General features: G+C 37.9%; 1 protein-coding gene across 1 annotated transcript; it reads right to left on the bottom strand.

The window, feature by feature from the left end:
* Window positions 1-1,006: 1,006 nt before the first annotated feature.
* On the bottom strand, window positions 1,007-22,830 carry LOC127582452 (proprotein convertase subtilisin/kexin type 4-like). Its single transcript, XM_052037717.1, is given in 17 exon segments — window positions 1,007-1,561; window positions 2,978-3,097; window positions 4,557-4,680; window positions 5,315-5,443; window positions 5,445-5,499; window positions 7,211-7,235; window positions 7,238-7,327; window positions 8,226-8,329; window positions 9,764-9,864; window positions 10,768-10,980; window positions 11,195-11,367; window positions 12,113-12,198; window positions 13,781-13,857; window positions 14,432-14,560; window positions 17,700-17,792; window positions 19,656-19,760; window positions 22,646-22,830. Coding segments are annotated over 17 exon segments (2,331 nt in total). The 5' UTR covers window positions 22,814-22,830; the 3' UTR covers window positions 1,007-1,022.
* Window positions 22,831-22,903: the final 73 nt, after the last annotated feature.

Raw genomic sequence — 22,903 nt, 5'->3', positions numbered from 1 at the left:
GACAATATCCACTGCTCTACCCTCATCGATCACCTTGGTCACCTCTCCAATAAACTCTATCAAGTTAGTAAGACATGACCTGCCCTACCCAAAGCCATGCTGACTGTCCCTAATTAGGCCATGCTCTTCCAAATGCTCACAAATCTTATTCCTAAGAATCCTCTCCAATCACTTCCCTATCAATGACATGAGTCTCTGGCCTATAATTTCACTTCTTGAACAAAAAAATAACATTAGCTACTTGCCAGTCCTCTGGGACCTCACCTGTGGCTAGAGAGGACACAAAGATCCTAGTCAAGGCCCCAGCATTCTCATCTCTTGCAGCTCTCAATAACCTGCAGTATATTGAGATGTAGGAAATGCCCAGTAGGCCAAACTGTGCAAACAGAGAGAGATAAACTCAGCCTATATTACAGAGGGATGACCTCTGAAGTGGCCAATTCCAATTCAAACAAAGAAAGCAAGTAACCTATAGTTGTAAAATTTGATAAGAGTCTGGAAGGTTGCAATGTGCCCAGACAGATGTGCAATTTCTCAAACTTACATTGGGCTTTGTTATAAACACTGAAGGAGGCCACAGGTGGGCCAAAGTGGAAGTGGGGTGGAAAATTGAAGTAGGAGGCAGTAAGCAACTCAAGATTGCCCCTGCAGACTAAACACAAATACACCACAAAGCAGTCACCCAATCAGTTTGGTTTCTCCATTGTAGAGAAATTTTCTGAACACAATGCATTAGCATTGTAACCCTGAATAACTCAAGAATCCTTTGCTGCAAGGGAAAGCTGCACATCAGCTAATAGTTCTGCTTTTCTCCCTTGGCACTAGTTTGAACTTAAGCACATTGCTGATGGAAATGTCCAGAAACAGGTCAAACAATTATTTGTACAATTGCATTGGAAATCATACTTTGACCAAACTAATTTTTGAATAGTATATATTATTCTGGGTGAATGGTCAGTCGCCTAGTTTTGCAATTCAATGAAATAAAGACTAGTAAATATTATTTAGATTTTTTAGTGAGTTTATTGTTGACCCAACTGTGCAAGAAAGTAAGTGGATTCTGTCTCACTACTTCCAGTTCCCTCATCCATAGTGTCACGATGTACTTGTAGTTGCATTGTTTCTGTGGCTCCAGTTGGCGAAGTAGTTACAATGAAAGCTTGCCCAATACTCAAACGACATATTAACCATGACAATGACATTACACCACACATCAAGGCAATGGGTGCACCAATGAGGACTGCAACCATCACAGCAATTTTGTAAAGTCCATGCTTTTGTTCTTCCTTTTCATTCATATTAGAACGCCTTGGGTAAATTGGAGGTGAACAAGAATGTTGATGTTCATCATAATTAGAAAATGGAGGACACGTCACACAGTCATTGAGAGAACTGCCATTACAAGAGTAACAAGATGAATGGCAAGGATCACAGGCCAACACTGTAAAACTTTTGTGAACACCATTCACCGTTTTATTTAAAGTCCTTGAAACACTGTAATATCGTGGAGGACAGTATCTGAGGCAAAGGTGTCCAAAAATGACAAAAGCACCATGGCATTCTGTAAAAAATAAAACGTTAAAAAATCTTCTGTATTTTCAGGTGCCTGCAGATTTTCTTTAATGATAACATAAAGAAATTGGTTTACTCAAAGAAATTATGGCATTGCCAAGTATTAATCAAAAGCACCCACCCATTTTGAGAGTTATTAGGTCTTAAGTCTAATGATCATGTTTTAGCTTAATATTCAAATTGTTCGATTCTTAATCTTGTAAAACAGGACAATGTTGTCAAGATAAATCATTTTATTCACCTGCCACCCTTATACTTTGCAGATTCCCTATTCCAATACTCCTAAAAGACAAGTCATGCCAATTCTAATGGTTTGTGAAGCAGAAGGGTCTTTGTTATTTAATTCAAATGCCTTCATGTGAATATCAGACTTATTCAACAATGTAAAGCTTTCACTGTTTAAACCTGACTATAACCTTTATCTGTACATCAAGTAGGTCTTTTCTGAATTTTAAAAAAGCCCATCAGAAAGAATTTTAACTATTCTCTCTCTAACCACAAGCATTAGTCATGGGGAGAATATGTGTCATTTATATTGAAAAATTAAGTTAACTCAGCTCAACTTCATCTTGGATCTAGACAAAGCTGCAGCTTCCTCCCATGTAACACATCAACTTAATGTAATTCAAATGTTTCTGTTAACATTATCCATTGGGTTGGGACAGTTCCATTTAATCCAGACAGCAGAAGACTTTTGCTGGGAACACTCACCCAGGAGGGAAGCAGCCAGATGAAGTGGAAATAGGGTCATGATCAAGCTCTTGACTTCCTGTCTATCTAGGTAATCAAAGGACAGTGGTCTGAGACTGCATTGAAAGGCTGGTAAATAGAAGTGGTACTAATCTAGGTTTAGTTTATGTTCAGAACCAAACAGCTTCAGTGATGAGAAGAGACCATTTAATCACAAAGGGGTAGTGTGCCATTTATCTTTACAAATTTTGCACGTCAAGGAATTATATGTTTGAGATTTATTACATTTTATTGTTTCCTCATTGATTACAAAAGCAATCACCTTACAGAGTTACATTTCACCTCATTTTACTAAGGGTCATTTTGTCATTTGACAGTTTGGATTAAATAATGTGGTGGACTGCAAGAACTCCCACCAATTCATGAGGGGATTCATTGTTAAAACCCTGGAGCATGCTATCAAATGACTAACTTAGGCAGTAAAGCCAACTTCCTGATCACTAAAAGGGACAACTACAGAAAGTGCAAGTGTCCATGAATGATTGGAGTTAGTTTAAATGCAAGTGAATCAGCTGTACAAGAATAGCTTGAAGAGCATCCCTAATGTGTTTGCCACCAAGTTATCACAATCTTTGTCAATAATATGCAGTAGATCTAATATCAACTGTCACATCTCTAGAACATTGCCAGGTTACTTGAAAAACATTTTGCATACCTTGACAGAGCCCATCTTCATCCCATTTCACACAATCACTTATTACTGCGTCTTTCATGCGTCTTGCCATCATGTTTTCATCAGTACCGTACAAATGCATCTTAAAATAAGACAAAACTCCTGCAGAAGATAAATTTTACATAATCTATTCTTTGCCATTACACCTTCCAGTAGTTATGGCTCATAGCACAATGTTAGATTTCAAGTTAATGATTTTTAAAAAGTTGGGCCCATTGAAATAATTGCATTCCAATTATTTTGATCTGGGCACTACAAGTATGGAGAAATATTCTGAAAGTGGCCTTCTCTGCCTCAGGTAATCGCAACAAGGCAGGTACTGCCACAACCACCCTATGCATTTTAATGACACAATGTAGAGGCCTGTCATTTCTGGTATAAAAATCAAGAATAAATCTGATAGCATCAGTTTCAAATAATAGTCAAGTTCCCCTTTTCAGTTATCTTACAATCTATTAATTTGGAAATACTTTAGAATAATATAAAGATACAGTGCAGAAATAGGACCTTTGGCCCACCAGGTCTGTGCTGATAATCTACCACCCACCTACATTAACCTTGCATTAATCCCTTTTTAATTCTCCCTACATTTTCTTCAATTGCCCTTAGATTCTATAAACACCCTTACACACACTGGGAAATTTGCAGTGGCTAATTAACATACTGACCACCACGTCTTTGAGATGTGGGAGGAAACCAGAACACCTGGAGGAAAGCACACATGGTTATAGGGAGAACATGCAAACACCAGACAGCACCCAAAGTCAGGACTGAACTTGGGTCTTTGGTGCTGTGAGGCAGTGGCTCTACTAGCTGCGCCATTGGATCAATAAACTAGTCACAGGATTTAGTAACATCTCTCATCTCCTCACTGGAATCATACAAAGTTCAATAGTTACTTAAGTATTAAAAGAAATGGCCATCTTACCTCATTTTCCACAGGATGGTGTACAATAGAGAAAACATGACTTTGCCTCCAAAGTTTCAGAGAACCAGTAACAAAGTGTTCACAGTTAGTCTGACTCAGGAGTATTATTGTTCAGCTTTCAAATCCAGATATAATAGGATAAAGGACCAACTTCACTGTTCAAGCACATATCCATGCTGATAATGTACTGAGAACGGTGTTGCAATGTTTTTCATCGTAACCATTAGAGTTCTCAAGTCCCAACAGTAAACAGTACTAAAAAAAAAACTGCAGTGAAGTTTGTGTCTGGGGGAACACTACCATTTCTCTGTGTTTGAGAGAAATTTTGATACATTCTAATCTCCAAAAACAAGCAACTGCACTGCAAAGAACTCAAGGTACAACCCATACCCCCCAAAAAAACACTACATAATACAAGTTTGACTTTCTATTTTCAAATGTAGGCTTTCTATGCATTTGAAATTGGGTTCTCCACTTTATTCCCCATTTTGTTTGAAAAGCTGTGATTGGTCGTAATCCAGTACAAAGAATGAAAGTCAATGCACTTGATAAACAAAACATATTTCCAGCAATACTGCAATATGCATTAAGCACAAGATACACCAAAGAATGCATTACAACACTAACTATTACCAGTGTTTCTGGAACTTCCTTTGTTTTCAATCTCAAGAGTCCAAACTCCTTTAGGATCTTCATCCCAGCAGTGTGTAGTCATGAAGGTCCAGTCTCTATACCCATGGGGTGATGTATCATATGTCTTGAGGAATAAAAACAGAGCCAGCATTCATATTAAAACAAGGAAAGTGTGTGCCCACCTCACTTGTGGTGGACTTCAGAGTAGTATAGAACATTGGCAAGAGATTAGCCCCACTTTCTGCAACAGGTAGTAAGATACAGGCAGTTATTCTTATACTGTTGATATTATTAAACATCATATGGCAGTTGATCTTTTGAGAAAATATCTTATCCATTTCTTCCTGTGTTTGCTTCTTAATAAACACATCAATAGACATCAGAAATAACCCTTTCATTATTGGACCAAGGTCAAGAAGGCATTTGAAATCTTATTCCCAACTTCACATTGCATTCAAGGTTAGGAACTTGGTCAATTTCATGTTATGAATCCATCCTTTCTCAATGCTAAATACAGAACAACAGTTGAAGCACTGGGTTTTAAACTAACAGTTTATAACAGTTCTATCATAGATGGAACTCAGAACTCATTAGGCTGTAACTATGTTATGCAAAACAAAAACACCTCATGAAAAAGGTCCAAAAGTTAACAGACAATAGCAAGTTCTCCAGAAAAATTAGTGACTAGAGATTATGTAATTCATTCTGGATCATTCGTTCAAATATGGACCATCAAATCAACAACCACATAGACCTACATACCTTACATCAACCAGTTTGGAACATGTCCCACTAGGACTAATGAGAGAAATCCTCAGATCACCTCTTCGAGTATAGCTCAGTGACATTTGAGCTTCCACATGCTCAAGAGATAGAATATAATTTTTTAGTTCCAGAGCATGCATTGATATGCTTCTTGATAACAAGGTTGCCAGAAATAATTCTGCAAGGGCAAAACAAAAGTGGATTATATAAGAACATTATGTTCTTATAGTTTTCATTTCATGGAATATATTTTTGATGTTTTGTCATATTGCAGAGAAGCAGCATAAGAGCAAGTTAATTTGTTGGACTCTGACATATTAGAAATGGGAAAGCATATTGGAGAAGCATGCTGTGCTCCATAAAAAGGCAGAATACAAAAAGGCAGAATTCAGGCACATGCATACTTCCCGCTACTTTACCCATTCCCCATTAAGAGATGGAACCAAATTCTTAACAACATTTTTCAAATCAAGAAAGTTAGGAGAACCTTGCTATTCCTGCAAATCACAGATTTACTGATAATGTACTTGTAGATTCTGCAGTACTTTTAGCTTGATTACAAAGCAGAACTGGTAAATTCCAAATGGAAATCTCATGGTTATTGGGATAGAGATACAAAATAAAACCAATTTTCCTTTTCACTGAAAAAATAGGAGTGGAGCAAAGTATTAATCAGAGCAATGATCAACAAAAGACCAAGTTACTCATTAACCCTTGCAAGCAGGTCAATCCTTACATGACTAATACTATAACATGCTACATTTGTAAGTTTGTGGAAAACAAACAAAAACTGATTTTAGAGAAATTATCTTAAACAGTGATTCAGTGTAACCAAGAGACACCATCACTAGTTTAAAGCTATTCCAAGATGTGAGCACTTCATGTTTCTTAATTTGAGTTGTGTATACATTATATAAAATAACAGATGGCTGAGAATGTGTTACATACAGCAATAAAAAGATTAGAAAGCGTACAAGACTGAAGTACTATTAAAAGAGACTAAGCTAAAGCTATGAGTGGTGCATATGGCCAAGTAGATACCGCAGCAGCATTGTACCACTCTAAAAGAATAATTATACATACATTCTTTGCTATTGAATCTCATTCTTTAATCAAATGTTACTCAAAAATTAAGAATGCAGCTTCAGTGGTGCAAAAAAAAGAATCAAAAAGAGACAAAAACTTTTTCCAACATGCTAGTAACAATTCAATATGGTGATTAATCAAAACCTCCGTGTGTTACAGTTTTAAACACACTCCCAGCCAGCCTACCTTTTCATATAATATATACAAATTTTGAACCTTCTCCCTGCCCCCCCTCCTCCACCCCCCCCCCCCCCCCCAACTCCACACAAGGCATATTTTATCTGGTCAATTCATCCAATGGTTGTTTGCAAGATGATGACCTGGAATGATAGTTGAGTTTCTACACAATATTAACTGCAGTTCAAGAGCAAGTAATTGTGTGGAATGCTTCAAAAGTTTAAAATACAAAATACATAAATGAAAGTTTTTTTTCCCCTATTTTTGATATTATTCAAGCTTTGTTTATACTGATTTAACAATTTTGGGATTTCCACTGAGTTTTGTGTTACTTGTTCATTTTCAGTATAGATTTTAGACTTCTGGATTTATTGCTCTAAGGACTATTAAGGCCCGTTTCTCAGCTATTTATTCGCTTGTACTGCATGGTATGATCTATTGTGTGGAATTGATGCATGCCTATCAAGGCACAAATGTAGTTAGTCATGTATCATTTTATTCTTTCAAACTGCTATTTGGCAATTTCTGGGTAGTGTACAAATAAAAGTAAAGCTTTGTAAGAATTCAGAGCATCTGTAATTCTATACTATACAAACAACAATTCCAATCTCATTTAGCATGCTTACTGTGGGGATTTAATAATCTCTATGAGCATTCCCTCTGTGGATGAACAGTCAACCATTTTGTTGCTAAATCCACCAGAAGTCCAGCATCTAGTAGTCCATATCCATAATGGTGGCTCACTGAAAATAATTATCATAATTCAAATTATCAGACATTGTTTAATGATTGGAGATCAAGTGATGTGATTATTTTCACACAGATTTTAAAAAGTGATAAAATGTTTTCCTCAATTCAATTAATGATCCAACATATTGTATTATGTTAGAATATTTTTCAATAGATCACACTGACAGTGAAAGGAAAATCAGGAGTCATAACTTCTAGGATAAATATTATTTGTTGCAATCATTTTAGACCAGTGGAGTCAAATCCAAATCTTAAATTATCTTGAAATACAGACTTTTGGTCAACTTTAACATCCAGGAGTTGGCTTGTTCTTAACCCCAATGAGATCTTGGGATCTCAAACTGGTTAATACCAGAAAACAAGTTAATTTTAAAGGTGACATATACCAACAAGCTCATTAATCTAAACTGTACAATCATCATGATTTTCATTACATCTTTTATAGGCTTTTGCTTTGAATGCATCATATCCATAACACAGCAGTCCAACCAAGCACCTCACGACCATGTCAATTTCTATCACTTCCAACTCAAGCTAATACCAAAAATTATAGCCCATTTCTTTAGGATGGCTGCCAAGTTTGGAACTTTAGGTAGACGGACAAGGTGTTCCAAATGACACTGCTCAATCACAACAGTCTAAAGGAACTTCATGGCTTTAGAGATCCAAAACAAAAACTTTGATCTAGCCATTTTAACATTAAAGCCATTTGTTTTAAAATATTGCATCTCAAGGAAGCTTCCCTGCTGGTAAGAAAGAACTCAAGAGCATTTTTTGCAAAAATATCTGGGTAAATAGAACCTGAACATAATAATAGTATGAACAGGCCACGTTCTGCTTTCCAAAAACACACTTGATTTGTTTCATACCACTTAAACTAGTATTTCTTACCTTTGCGCCCCACTCCATTTTTAGCCCAGTCTTCTGCTTTCAAATGAAGGGGCTTAGACGCTCTCACTACTAGATGCTGCATATCACGCCAGGTCAGTGCAGGACTGCAAGTTAAAACACTAAAATGTTAGTAACTACTTTCATTTATTCAGCTCATTTGAAGACTTGGAAAAATGAATTAAGTACTTTACACTCCAATTTTAACAAACGAGCTCAGATTGGAAACATTAACTGTTTCTCTTCCCAATGATGCTGCATGACATGTTGAGTGTTTCCAGCTTTTTCTATCTGCAGTTTTTCCAGATTTTTATTTATTGTCATAAAGAAGATGGAGCACCAGATCTAACATAGTCTGCAAAAGCAAGTCTTGTTTGAGTGGCTGCTGATGTGAAAGAGGATAAAAAGACAATCTTTGTTTGGGTTGAAGGCAAGAGTATACATTATGGAAGGTCAGCACTAGCATTGCAAGGGTGGGAGATGACAAAAAATAAATCTTGAAGGATAGTTCCAGCAGAGGGGCCAAGACAGACACCGGAATTGGAAGCAATGCCATCATTACCATTGAAAAGTCATGGCTAGAAGTTCGACTTAGTTCAAGCAAAGAGGTTCCACTTAAGATCATGACTGGAAATGGAGAGGACAAGAAAAGTGGAAATGGATTTGTGGCACAAACTAAAAATGATGATCAGTCTTACAGTTCAATTGTGTGTTTTAAAACTAGAATCAAACAAGTATTGACATCATACATGAAGAAACTGGCCAGGTAAGTCCTGTTGTTGTAATCAAAGGGATTTCAGAGGCAACAGTTAGGAAAACTATCCATATACAAGAGATTCTCCTCTTATACAAGAGGACCACCAAGCAAGATCGATCATACAAAGCTGTATCACAAGAGAGGCAACTTGGAGAAGGAAATTTGCAATTTCAGATAGCATAGAGATCAGAAAGGTAAACTGGATGATTAACAGTGTAAATGGAATTAAGGAAACAGGGAATGAATATGATAAGCCCAGAGGAAAGGAGAGTGATAATTTTTTTTTAAAATGCCCAAAAACAAGATTCAGAAATGCTAGAGACAAATCAATTGAATTGACAACCTTAATTCTGACAATAGTTATTTCCAGCATGGATGTGAGGGAGCAGGGAGTAACAGACACAAAATAGCTGGTGGTAACAAAACAAAAAAGTGGCTGTGGATTATCTTTATTGTCCAAATTAGTAAAAAGGCATGATACTGCTCTGGATGACCAAAGCACTTGTCTGCCACAGATGCTCAAATAAGGAATATTATTCCAAACCATTTGTAGTTAACCAGATTAGTCTCACATATACTGTAAATACAACTGATACTTAAAATTGTAGATTTTGCTACAAACCTCAAATCAATAAATTACTAATGCTGTGTATATATTAAATAATAAATTCTAATGAAGTAACCACCTTTTGTTCAAGCAAGATTGCTTAAATCCAATCATACAAGATAGTCTCCCTCTTGAATAAATTTGTCAATGTATTTATTCAAATAAAAATAAAATTACTTTGCCTCCAGAGCAAGAGCTATGATCCCAGCAGCAAGTGGTGCAGATGCTGATGTTCCAGTGTGCTTCTCAGTGCATCGTAACCGCAGATCTGTTGTAACCTGTAGCCGTGGAAATTGGGAGGGAAGACAGAAAACAAGAGTTGAAATAGGAAGAAATTACAGGCAACAATTCTAAGTGTACTTGCCTTTTGCTGGCAGTTTCCTATTAAGGTCATATACCAGTTCATTCCACTGGCTGGCACATGTAGTACAACCTCTCATTTGAATGGCTGCAGATTTTAAACTGTTCTCTTAAATTATAGTGATTTTAAATTAATTTCATCTAAAAAGATTCTGAACAAAGGCCTTTGATACCAGTTAGCTATCAGGTGCTCATCAGGGTGGCCTCAGAATCTACTACTGCCCAAGCTCTGGGTGACAGTTTGCACACTGCTCTGTCTCACTGAAAGCCTATAGCAGTGAGGCCTACAGGACAACTGGACCAACAGGAGTGCAAAAATTATACAGGCAGTGAACAAGCACATTTGGGCCAAAATAGGCTAATTGCTTCAAAAATCCTCTTTTAATTTATGCTTTACCCGAGGTATCCACATTTAATCTGCAGGCATCTGATTATGAAATGTTGACAAATAGAAAATGTTGGAAATATTCCAAGAAAAAAAATAGCAAAACTTCCGCATAAACAGCCAGATGTAAAGAATATAAATCTTCACAAATCACCACACCCAAGAGCCAAATGTAAAGTGGATAATTTAAATTTATGGTATGGGTTGAGTGCAGGAGTACAAAAAAGTCAAAATGCTGGAAAAGAGAAAAAAGAAAAATCACAGCAACTTCAGCCTCCTGAACCAGCATCTTCCCCACATCTCAGTAATAATCCTCCATCTCACAAAACATACGATCTGCCTTCCACCTAACCTAACAGTATCAGTTACAATCTAGTAGTCCAAGTCAGTAGAATGCCAAGCAAAAATTTAGGGAAAACTATTTTATCTTTCTTACGATCTGCTTTTCCATTCTGGTCCCGCTGCTGTAAGTGGTAGTTAGCGTTGAAGAGCAGGCCTCGCTGTACCAAGGGACATTCCCTAGTTGAGTTGTGCTGCCCACAGACAGTGTGTAGATACTGTTTGTATAGCCATCACAGTTACAGTTATCATACTGGAAACCTCCATTTCCAGATGCCCAGACAAAGATGGAACCAAGACCACCTCGTCCCTAAGATTAAATAAACAAATAGGTACAAATATCCAGCTTATCAGTTTTATTTGGTGTATTAAATCAATTGTGCAAGCTCAAAATTACTGAGTACAATGTTAAGTGCTGAACAATGTTAAATAGTTAATATATAACGACAAAACTGTTGTAGTACAAGAACATGTTATTTGCCTTGTAAAATGATGTGTTTTTGGAAAAAAATTATTCAACTTACATTTGTAATGCCCTTAAGGAATGCCCGACTTGCTAATATTGCTGGCCCTTCCACAGTCTGCCCATTGTCCTCTGGGCCCCAGCTAGCACTATAGATGTGAATGTGCTGAGGGTTGAGGCTAAGAGAGCGGGCTTCCACTACATCCGTGATCTCTCCATCAAGCATTCTCACTCCTGCAGGGATAAAAAAAAATAACCTGCACAAATAGAAGTTTGGAGAAACAAAAAGGATGTGGCATAGTGATCACAAAATATGAAATCCATGCTGTCTAAAGCCAATTCAAATGTTTCTTAAATAACAAGATCAATCCAAGTGTTGAGGTGGTTATCAGATACAGTGGGATTCCAACATTGAAACCAAATCAAAAAGATCTAAAGGGCAAGAAAAATACTAAGAGAATGCTACTTCTAAACTATAGGAAGAGGAAATAAGGACCACAAACAAAATATTTCAGTTAACAACAATTTATAAAATGCTCAAGCACAAAAGGTCTGTGAATATTATAATTTGTTCAACCTTTTACAAGTCTTTACTCCTTTTTACTTATTTACAGGATGTGTATATTGCTGGTAATGCCAGCATTTATTACCCAAATGTTCCTGAACTGAGAAGCTTGAATTGCATATGTGGTAAAGTGGGCAAGGATGGGAAATTTCCATCAACGGATCAGACAGGTTATTAAATAAAAGTTTTTATGGCTACCATTCACAAAACAAAATTCCAGATTTGTCTAATCACTAGAAATTAAAATTCCCCTACTGCCAAGAGAGGATTCAAATGCATGTCTCAGGATTACCGGTCCAGAACTCTAAACGGTAGTCAGGAACTTTACCGCTATACTGCCACATTGTCAGGTTTTTCCTCAGGAACACCCCTGCCAGTACAAGAGGTCATATTTAAAAAGTAAAAGGAAATTACCACCAACTTTAGCATTGAATGCTACACCAACTCCACAGAGGTTATTTGCTACTGCAGCCACTTCTCCAGCACATCGAGTCCCATGTCTGTTAAAGAGAATAAGACAACTACCTGTGACATTAACATACACCAATAAGCTTATAAATCTAAACTGCACAATAACCCCAAATCTGTGGCCTGCCTGCAGCTCAATCAGCACAGCACTGTAACTTGTATGCTATTAAAAGCATTTCAAAAAATCAGATACAGTAGAAGATGTTGTGTGGGTACAGTTCATATCTAGGGAAAAATGAAAAGTGACCCACCACAGGAAACAAGTTGAGAATGACTGCTGTGGAGCCTACAAGTTACCAGTGACAGCAAAATAGCAGGAAAATGTTTTGATATTCCTTGGTTCACCACTTTAGAAGAAATGTTCACCACATCTCAAAAAAAAGCCTCATTTTGGAGGTTTAGAAATTCCATTCAGCTTGAAGAAAGAATCACATCTGAAAAAACATACTGCATATTCCTCCTATTCAACATAGAAGAGACACTGCATTCATTATGTACATTTTATCAAATCAATATTAATTGATCCAATATGATGTCCAAAATGTTTTTTTTTCCTCCCCAAAAACAAGAGCTGTCATGTCATTAGGTAATACAACTGTATTACCAAGTCCAACTTTTGAACAGTACTTGTTACGTATCATAATGAGTAACTGGGTCTTCCTAATACGGGATAGATGAAACTTTTGAATATTTTATACACCATAAGGAAATTGGACATTTTTGTACAACAGAGACAAATTTGTCTACTGTTGCCATCTGCTGGATGTTGTCTGCAAAGCCATTTATGACAATAATTTGCAAAATTATAAATTGAATATACACAGTGGAGTACACTGAATGTGAAGTCATTGCTTCTTGGTATAGTTACGAAAATGAACAATACTGTCAGGATACCATAAGCTTCTACCATAGGCACCACAAATTAACACCATCACTTATGCTTCCTCTTTGGATGCTGACTTATGCAAGGCTTTCCAGTTAAAAGATTTATCACAACTAACAGCTATGGCTTATAGAAATTATCTAGACGAACATGTTACTGGAGCTATACTGCAATGCTGGAAATGCCATCTTTTGAAAATTGGTCTTTAAATTAAGACCAAATTCTCATTATCTGTTCAGGTAAACACAATACAATCGACTATACTACTTAAAAGCATGTTCTTCCTACATCTTGGCCAACTTGCTATTTAGGGCAAGGGGTTAGAGATTTAGAGGGGATCTGAGGTAGACTTCCCCCCCCCCCCCCACTCAGAGTGAAGAGTACCTAGAAAGCATTGCCCAAGAGAGTGGTGGTAGCATAATAGCTAACAACATCTAAGTGTCTAGAGGAGCACTTGAAATCACCCAGGTAAAAGGCAGCTTCAGGCCAAGTGCTGGAAGATGCAATTAATATGGATGAGTTCCCACTCTTCAGTGTGGATGTGGTGGGCCAAATGGTGTTTCCATGCCGCATGATGACGACTGTAAATTGAGATTTAATTGAATTTCTGTCTATTTGGTGAACAACCAAGCAATCATCATTAAAAATATACCCAACAGAGCAGCTACTGGATTACGTGTGTACTTATTGCCAGTTCAGTTAAATAACCAAATAAATGCAAAGAACCTCACCGATTTTCATCATTATAGTTGTATCTTGGTTGAGGATCTGGGTCATCGTCATTTATATCGAAGCTTGCATTAGGATCCTGAAACCAAACAAAAGAGAATGACAGAAGGCAACGTGAATTTTGCTTTCACTAATACGCAAAATTCTAACTTCATAGTTATTAGAAACCATAGGGTCATGTTGCTGGGGGTAAAAGTTTGTCAAAAACTACCAAAAATGTTTCTTCCACTGAAGATATTTGCTGCAGTTCCACACAGCCACCAGGTGCCCTATGAATTGTCACAACTTCCACAAGAAAAATTAGCTGCCTCCTTACCCATCACAAGTAACTGTAATTAGAACTGTAAACAAAGCATGCACACTACCAGCAGGAATTTCTGGACAGCAGATAACCCAACTGATTGCCCCTTTTTATTCCAGACTCCAAAGCAAATTGAAGTGCTTGCTCCTAGTTATTCGAATAAGCAAGCTTAGCCAGCAGGAGAAGCAAAGTAAGTGCTTAGGCATTCAAAAATGGTAAAGTGTTTCAAGACCAAGATTTTCCAATACAATTGTAACACACCATGAAAAATTTGATTACTGTTGTTCCTCCTTTTAACAGACATCCAATTAACCACAGGTGGATTTTGAAAAGGTTTCTTATTTGATCTTACATAATTTGCAGCCAAATCTGGGTGGTTCTTTTCTATTCCATCATCCAGGATGGTGATGACAACACCCTTGCCTGTATAACCCCGCTTCCAGGCCGATAGAACATTTAGGTCATTAGGTATTTCATTGTTCTAAATAAGACAGAACATAATTGTTTACTGTAATGCAAAGTCTACAAACAAAAAACAATTAAACTCTATAGAATATGTAGAAGATACACAATGTTGAACTATAATAAAATTAGTTAATATTTTCAACTAGGCTCCAGTTCCAATGTTAGCACTTGTAACAACACTTAAGATGCACTACCAAACAAATACACATGTCGATTAAAATGGCACCTTCTTAATGAGCCCTGATCAGTTCATTGTCACACAAGTGTTCAAAATGGACATCGCTGTTCAAGAATAATAATTATTTACCTTCTAAAAGCCTCAAAAGGTCACTTCAAAAAGGGCCAGTGTGCAGAAATTCTCTCTCAAACCTGAAACATGGTGCTTTATTCTTGTATTGCAATTGGTATAGACAGCAGAATCAAACAGGATTATATATTTTGGTAGATTTATCAAATGAGACTGTAGTCAGAGGATTACAGGCCAATTAAGACTCCTTCAAATCAAAAAAATTCTGATACCCAGTGTGATATTATTGAATTATTTTAATTTTAATCTGTGTGCACTTGATTTCGTAAAACAATGTTCTGGTGGAAATCAAATTTCGTGTAACTGTCCATTTCACTGCACACAACAGGTTGTAAAATAAAAAACAAAAAAGCATTATAATGAGAAGTAATATAAAAAAATCTTTCTTTAGCTCCCAAACCAAAAGAACCAACGAGAAGTATATTTCTTTATGCCCTTTCATAAAGAATATAAAAACGACTCTAGAACTACCCACAATTAAAAAGGGAATTATATATTTTAGTTTAGCTCAATTAAAATGTTTTTCAGCAGCAGGGTCCAATATTCAGTAATTAATTCATGCAGCACCAAAATACCAAACTTGTGCTGAGAGACAATCTACTTCTGCAGAGTACAGCTACCACCCAGCACCTTCAAACCCAAGTCAATTAAACAGTTTTAAATTACTAGTAAAGTAATTAAAAATGGCTAAACAGATGCTCAGTTTACAAGAATATACAACTGTTTTTCCCCTCCACAGCCTAGGATAGCAAACAGAGGTCCTACTGTGAACTACAGTTAATTTGGAGTTGCACCACAAGGCAAGTTTCCATCGGTCGTTTTAATGCTTAATGTCATTGGTATAGTGTCAGGTGATACTTTAATGCAGAGATTTCAAGGTAGAAAAAAAATGCAGGCTTGTCTTTTGGGGGAGGGGGGGAAATGATGCATAGGAGATGTTCAGCGATTCTGTTCATTTCTTATCACCCATGTGGAACACAAAGTACACCAAAACCAGGCATACTCGTAATCAAGTGTATCAAGAGGGATTACAGGCACAAGTACGTCAAAAAAAGTCTTCTGTTTCTGTCACATGTATCAGGCTATAGATGTACTGCACATTATTTAGCTTGGGCATCCATTCCATCAGATTTAATGCTTAAATAAATCTAGACAGTAATTGGGCCAGCAGACAGTTTCTTAGTCTTTTAATTAGTTTTCATCTTCCAAGATTGTAAAGAACATTAAATCACCAGAAGTGGATGTGGTGGCAGAGAATAAAAGACACAGGTAGAAATTAGTCCTTTGTACCAAATAGCAATGTGCACATTGAACTCTTATTTTATATTTTTTTTCTATTGACAATGATGGAATAGAATTTCAGAAGTCAAGTTCAATCCATATTAGTGCCTGTGTGTTTAGCACATACAACAAAATGAAATATCTAGGAAGTAGAAAATCATCTTTTTCCTTCAGAACTCAAAAACAAAACAAGATTCATATATCTAATTACTGTCAAATTAATAGGAATGATTCCTGTAAAATCTGTGAAGTCAAATTTAATCGAGCTAAAATCATGACATAAAATGTCTCCACACTCATTTGCTACTCAGAAACCATTCACCCGACAGTTGTTGCAAATTGAAGAAACATCCCCATGCCAAAATTGTCTTCAAAGTATTGTAATAATCAATGCTTGTATTTGATATTTTAAAATTTTATTTCTCAACTTTATTCATTCTTCTTCTACCCTCACACCCTTCCTGTTAGATGTAAAGCTAAAATACAAAGAAACAATATACATTATTCCCTTATTTGAGAAGCTGAACTGGAAAGGACATCACATATGCTTAATAGGTAAGGATATTGCTACGGACTCAGTGAAAGTCCCTTTAAGATAGAGAGTGTGTGTGGGGCGTGCTGGAGGGGGAGGGGGAGGGGGAGGGGGAGGGGGAGGGGGAGGAGGAGGGGGAGGGGGAGGGGGAGGGGGAGGGGGAGAAGGGAGAGAGACACCAGCCTGCTTGTTTTCTCTATCGATGGATGAGAAACAATAACTGTGTTTGCCACTGAAATCCATGTATGGAAGTTGGAAGTAATCAAGTGGAGTTCACTTTGTTGTTGACCTGTAGAAGGAAACAGGTATTTGTGTGTGGACGACCACGATTCGGATGCTTTTCGGGGTGAGGAAGTCACTACCAAGTAAACACTGAAGTGTCGCTGGGGTTCCATAGTGGAATATTTGGATTTTGTATTTACTCTCTCTATGTTTCTCTACGTCTACGTCTTATCTTCTGACAATAGTGGTTGTTGAAGAAGCCCTTGCTCATGTTTCACCTTATGGCTTGCGGAACTGAACTTTAAGAACCATTCCTGAACTGGGAGTTTTGGACTTTGTCACACACACACACACACACACACAAAGAGTTTAGTTTTAGGGGTTAACGTTCAAGGTTTAACATTTTTGAATTCTAACATACTAACATCTTTACTTTTATTTTACGTATTATCATAAGTAGTGATTAATAAAATAGTTTTTAACACTGAATCATGCTCAGTGTGTTTCTTTTGTTGCTGGTTCGTGACAAAATACAGTACAACTTTCAAGGAAAGGCTGCAGGGTACACTTGGACAGAACAAGGGAAAAAGACTTTTGAAGCTGGTGGCCTAAAACTAAAGAAAATCACAAGACTAAATTTGAATTTGGACACAATGACCCCTTGTACACCTGGGAACTTCAAAGACAAAATTAAATTCTTTTGTCAGATTCTCACTAATCTCAATACACCTTTGGCTGGGCCAGCAGTTCAGAGCATTTAAAAGTGTGCTAAATTACAACATCCCCCACCCCCACAAGAGTACCCAAACTTACCAAGTACCACTGCTTGTGATACAAAGGATCTGAAGGAACAAAAATTGAGCGTTTCTGACGTCTTTTCACCACTTGCTGTTGCAGCCATTTTACCTAAGCACACAATAGTAAATGTTCTCCTGTCAGAAGCTCAAGTTCATAATACTCAAATAGTTGAAAAGCAGAACTATTAATGCTTAACTAATAGGTTCCTTTTCAATATAAATGGCACGTATTTATTAAGTTATGGAAACCAGACCAGAATTCATACTTATATTGGCTAGCATAAAGACAAAAATAAATTATGCCAACTCATCCATGCCAATCAAGGTGTCTTCTTGAGCTATATCACTTCTTATTTATAGAAGTGTGCAAACACACCAAACAGACAGACCTAGGAGTATAAGTACATAGTTCCCCGAAAGTGGTGACACAGCTAGACAAGATGGTGAAGGTGGTGTATGGCACGCTTGCCTTCCTCAGACAGGGTTTCTCATACAAGAGTCAGAACATTATAATACAGCTACACAAGATGCTGGTGATACTGTACCTGGAATATTGTGTGCAATTCTGGTCCTATACTACAGGAAGGATATGATTAAGCTGGACAGAGTGCAGAAAAGATTCACAAGGACATTGCCAGGACTGGAGGGCTTGAGCTACAAGGAGAGACTTGATAAACTGGGATTGTTTTCCCTGGAACAAAGGAAGCTGAAGGGTGACCTTAGAGGTTTATAAAGTCATGAGGGGCATAGGTCAGAATGGATTGGCAGTCTTTTTCCCAGGGTGGGAGAGTCTAAAACTAGAGGGCAGAGGTTTAAGGCAAGAAGGGAAAGAATTAAAAGGGACCCGAGAAGCAAGATTTTCCACACAGAGGATGGTGGATATGTGGAATGAACTGCCAGAGGACAGGGTAGAGGTGGGTACAATTACAACATTTAAAAGACATTTGGACAGGTACATGGATAGGAAAGTTTGAGGGATACAAGCCAAATGCAGGGAAGTGGTATAGCTCAGGAAGACACCTTGATTGGCATGGACAAGTTGGGCTGAAGTGCCTGTTACTGTACTGTATAACTATGACTATCGCTTAAAAATGTTCATAATACTTTTCCAAGAAGACAGTCTGTCCAACATGGGGCCTTGGTTGAGCCAAAGTTTTCTCCAGTTAAACATTGCAAAGACCAAAACTAGCATCTTTGCCATGTTCTGCAAACTCTTTATTCTTGCCAATCAACTCTAACCCCAGCCACTAACCCAGGTTAAAACAGAACTGTTCATCCTTTATGTCTTTTGAGCCCACTTCTGTAACAGAGCCCATCTTTATTTACTGTTGCTAAAACTGTCAAAATGTCTTGTTGTTGTCTCTAAACTATGATAATGCTCTCTTAGCTAAACTCCTATCCCTCAAAATTAAGCTAGTCCAAAAGTCCAATTTACCAAAAATGACCTTCCTGACGTATGCTAATTCCAAGCTGTTGTCTGAAACTGAAAATGGTTATCCTCAAAACTCAAAATTTATTTAAAAAGACTTTCCCCTCTGCTTTTCTGAAACGTATTCCAGAACACAACTTTCATAAGGTTCTGTTTCTTCATTTCTGGCCTTGCGTTCACCCCCCCCCCCCCCCCCCCCCCCCCCCCCCCCCCCCACATTAGCAGACTTAGGCCCTGAGCTCTGGTATTCTCTCCAAACTTCTGATGCATATTAAATGTTATAATATTCAGTCATCTCTCAAAAGCATCTAGTTTGGATTAGTGCCAATTTTTAGTATGCTATGAAACATATTGAGACTGGACATGATTACAAGTTGAACATTTACACACATTACCACTTAAACCCCTGAATCCAGCAACAACATTATAAAGTTTGATATACTTGAAGTAACAAAGCTAAAACAAATCATTGCAATCAATTAATTTTCTGTGATCTAAAAATGGTGCATTATACCCATTTACATACATTTCAAGCCAGTTTACCTTGGGCTCCTTTTCTAGCCGCTTATGTCGCATTTGATGTGGATTGATAGATCGCTTCATCACAGCTTTGTGTTTAAAATAGTAATAATCTTCGTCTTCAAAAATCTTTAGAATATAGAGAAAAAGAGAACTCTGAAATGGATACTTCCAACATTTATTTGATCAAATCTGATCTTCCCATTACTGGATGGGTTGAATGTTACAGAATTCCTCTTATTCCTGCCAAATTATCCTGGCCTATTTGGAAACAGAACTGCATAATGTTGACGCAGTGACTTTTGTTACGATACTAAACACATCCAGATGAAAGGTTAAAGGCCATCAACTACAACAAATACATATTTAGACTTCATATAGCAAATTAAATAATTACAAATCCAAGTTTCACTAGTATCTATGCACACAATGCTTCTATGCACAAACATTTACAAATTTAGCTAGAACAACAAATTAGCTACTTAGGACTGGAGTTTCATCTAAAATAATCACTTATTTTGAGACTGGCACCAAGTTCTAGATTCCTCAACCATAGAAATCATCCTATTTACCTTGTTGATCTCTCTAAAAATATTGTAATTTTCAAGTTGCTTCCTATTCTCCTCTCTCTTCCCTTCTTCCTTGTGCTCATCCAGCCTCCCATGTGTCTCAACTAGACCTTCTGGTAGAAAGTACTCCATTCTCATCACTATCTGGTTAGAGAGGTTTCTTCCCTGGTGGAATTATTAGTAATTATGTTGATGACCTGCAAATTTATGCAGTTACTGTACTTACACAGTGTAAAATTTGCATAGAATAAGAATCCACAAACAGCAATTTCAAGCCATTAATACATTCTGATAATAGCAAAGAAATGTGGACCAAACCCCTGCCTTTAATTTTTTAATATGCCTCTAGATCTGTAGGATGGCACATGATCTATTTCCTATACCCTGATTACCTCACGGAGCCTCAATAAGAATGCAGGAGATAGGAATAGTCCGTTCAGTCTGCTCCACCATTCAACGAGACCATCACTGATCTTCTGCCTCAACACATTTTCCCCCATGATCCTCGATTCCTCCAATATCCAGAAATCTATTGGTCTTTATTTTGAACACAATCAATGACCAAAGCTCCACAGACCTACAGAGTGGAGAATTCCAAAGATTCACCACCCCATGAGTGAAGAAATTTCTCATATCAGTCCTAAATTGGCCATCATTTGGAGACTGCAACTCCTAGTTCTAGAATCATCCTCTTTGCAATGCCTTGTTGAGTCCTCCAAGAATACCGTACCTTTCAAGTTACTTCATTTCTCTAATCCCTAGAACACTAGCCTACTCAATCTCTCCTCACATGACAGACCTGTCAATCCCGGGGCAAACCTGGTGAACCTTCGCTGAACTCCTACAAAAAGGAGACCAAAACTGTACACAACACACCAACTGTTGTTTCACCAAGGCCCTGTACAAAATTGTAGCAAAACACCTTTACACTTGTACTCACCAGCTTTCAGTGACTTGTGTATACACAGCATCTTTTCCCCATTCTCTCCATTGAAAGATTTTTTTCCCTATTAAATTGGCTTTTTCCACATAATCCATCTGCCATATTGTTGCCCACTCAGTCTGTCAATCCTCACAATACCTTATTACATTATTATTCGCTACTCACATTTCCACTTAGTTTTATGCCACCATCATTTCATCCAGAAATAGAACATTTCACTTTTAGCCTTCCAACTCAAGAGGCAAGAGATTTACTTCAACCAAACTGACATCAAGAATAACACTCCCAGTGCAAAATTTAAAAGGTGCCCACGTTAGAAACGCAATCAGTGTATTTCTTTGGTGCAAAATGAAACGAGCAAAACTAGTAAAATTTGTATCAAACGCTACCACCACTTTTCCAAAATTAGAATTTATTCATCATATACACTTCAGATCTGACAGTTTAATAGGCAAAAGAAAAGCAGCAGTACCCCGTATACTTTAACAAGGTATGGCTCTTATTTGATCTTTGCCATTTGAAATTGCTCCTAACGGTGATCAAGAGGATATCTTGTCACAAATGCCCCTAAAAATCTTTAGATTTAGTTACTTTTCGGCATTTACTAGCTTTGTTTTACCACCGTTGCAAAAAGAGTACTGCAGCAGTTTTTATTTCAACAGTACAGCAACGACTTTCAGATGTTAGGGCAGTAAAATGTGTCAACTTTCTACAAGCAACAATGTCCATACATACATACTTGGGGGTCTGTCAAATTATTTTTCAGAATGGCCCAAATATTTTTGTTTGAAAACTATACGAATTAAAGAATTTCCAGAGTCTCTCTTCCCCAGAAGAATTCGAGTGATGTTAAAGCAAAGATATTTCCAAAGTCAAAACATAGTTTAACAAAGACAACTACTACTGGACGTTGTCCAACTTCTGAATGATCACAACTGCAAGATAGTTTTAAGTGGAGCGGCTGGGAGCCCGTGGGCTGTCTTTTGAATGAAACATTACAGGGACCGGTATGCTCGTATTTTTTTTTGCAGATGACGGATGCGTGGAGTGGGATGTGCGGCTCCATTTCCGAGCAGGGGAATTATTTTTAGAGCCCTGGTCAACATGTGTCCCTGAATCAATATCAATTTTCGCACCGTTAGCAGGAGCCTGCAGCGGAACGGGTCCCTTCCGACCCTTAATGACTCCTGCTTTGGGCGAATTTCTTTGGTTTAAAGCACTTTGGGATGCAAGTCTTTCTAGAGAAAGAGTTTGGAAATACAAGAGACCGCAGATGCAAAAAAAAGAAAACAAGATGCTGGAGGAACTCAGCGGGTCGGGCAGCATTTGTGGAGGGAAATGGACAGTCGATATTTCGCCCGGAATCCAAGTCCTGCTGCAAACAGTCAAATCTAAAGGCAGAGCATCAAAATAAAAAAGGATACGATTCCTGGGTGCATGGAAGCGCGGGATGAGCCACCCTACCACCGGTACTCTGACTATTCGGCTAAGGGAGCCATTACCCGTCCCAGGTTGATGAAGCCATGCCTGGAGGCGATGCTGTGGGCGTGCTCCGCCCCGCCGGGGATGCGCACCGCCCAGGTGTTGGTGTAGAGCTCCCGGCCGCCGGCGCCACCGCCCAGCAGGCGGCCGATGCACACCAGCAGCAACAGGCGGCCGATGCCGGTCATCACGATGGGGGAAGAGGGGAAGAGGGGAAGAATGTGCGAGTTCCCCGCCCGCTGTGGCCGCCACTCGCCTCACTGCTCCCAACTACGCCA

The sequence above is a fragment of the Pristis pectinata genome, chromosome 24, assembly GCF_009764475.1.
Source record: "Pristis pectinata isolate sPriPec2 chromosome 24, sPriPec2.1.pri, whole genome shotgun sequence".
Lineage (NCBI taxonomy): Eukaryota > Metazoa > Chordata > Chondrichthyes > Rhinopristiformes > Pristidae > Pristis > Pristis pectinata.
Note: the sequence above shows the minus strand (reverse complement) of the source record. Positions and strands in the feature narration are given on the sequence as shown.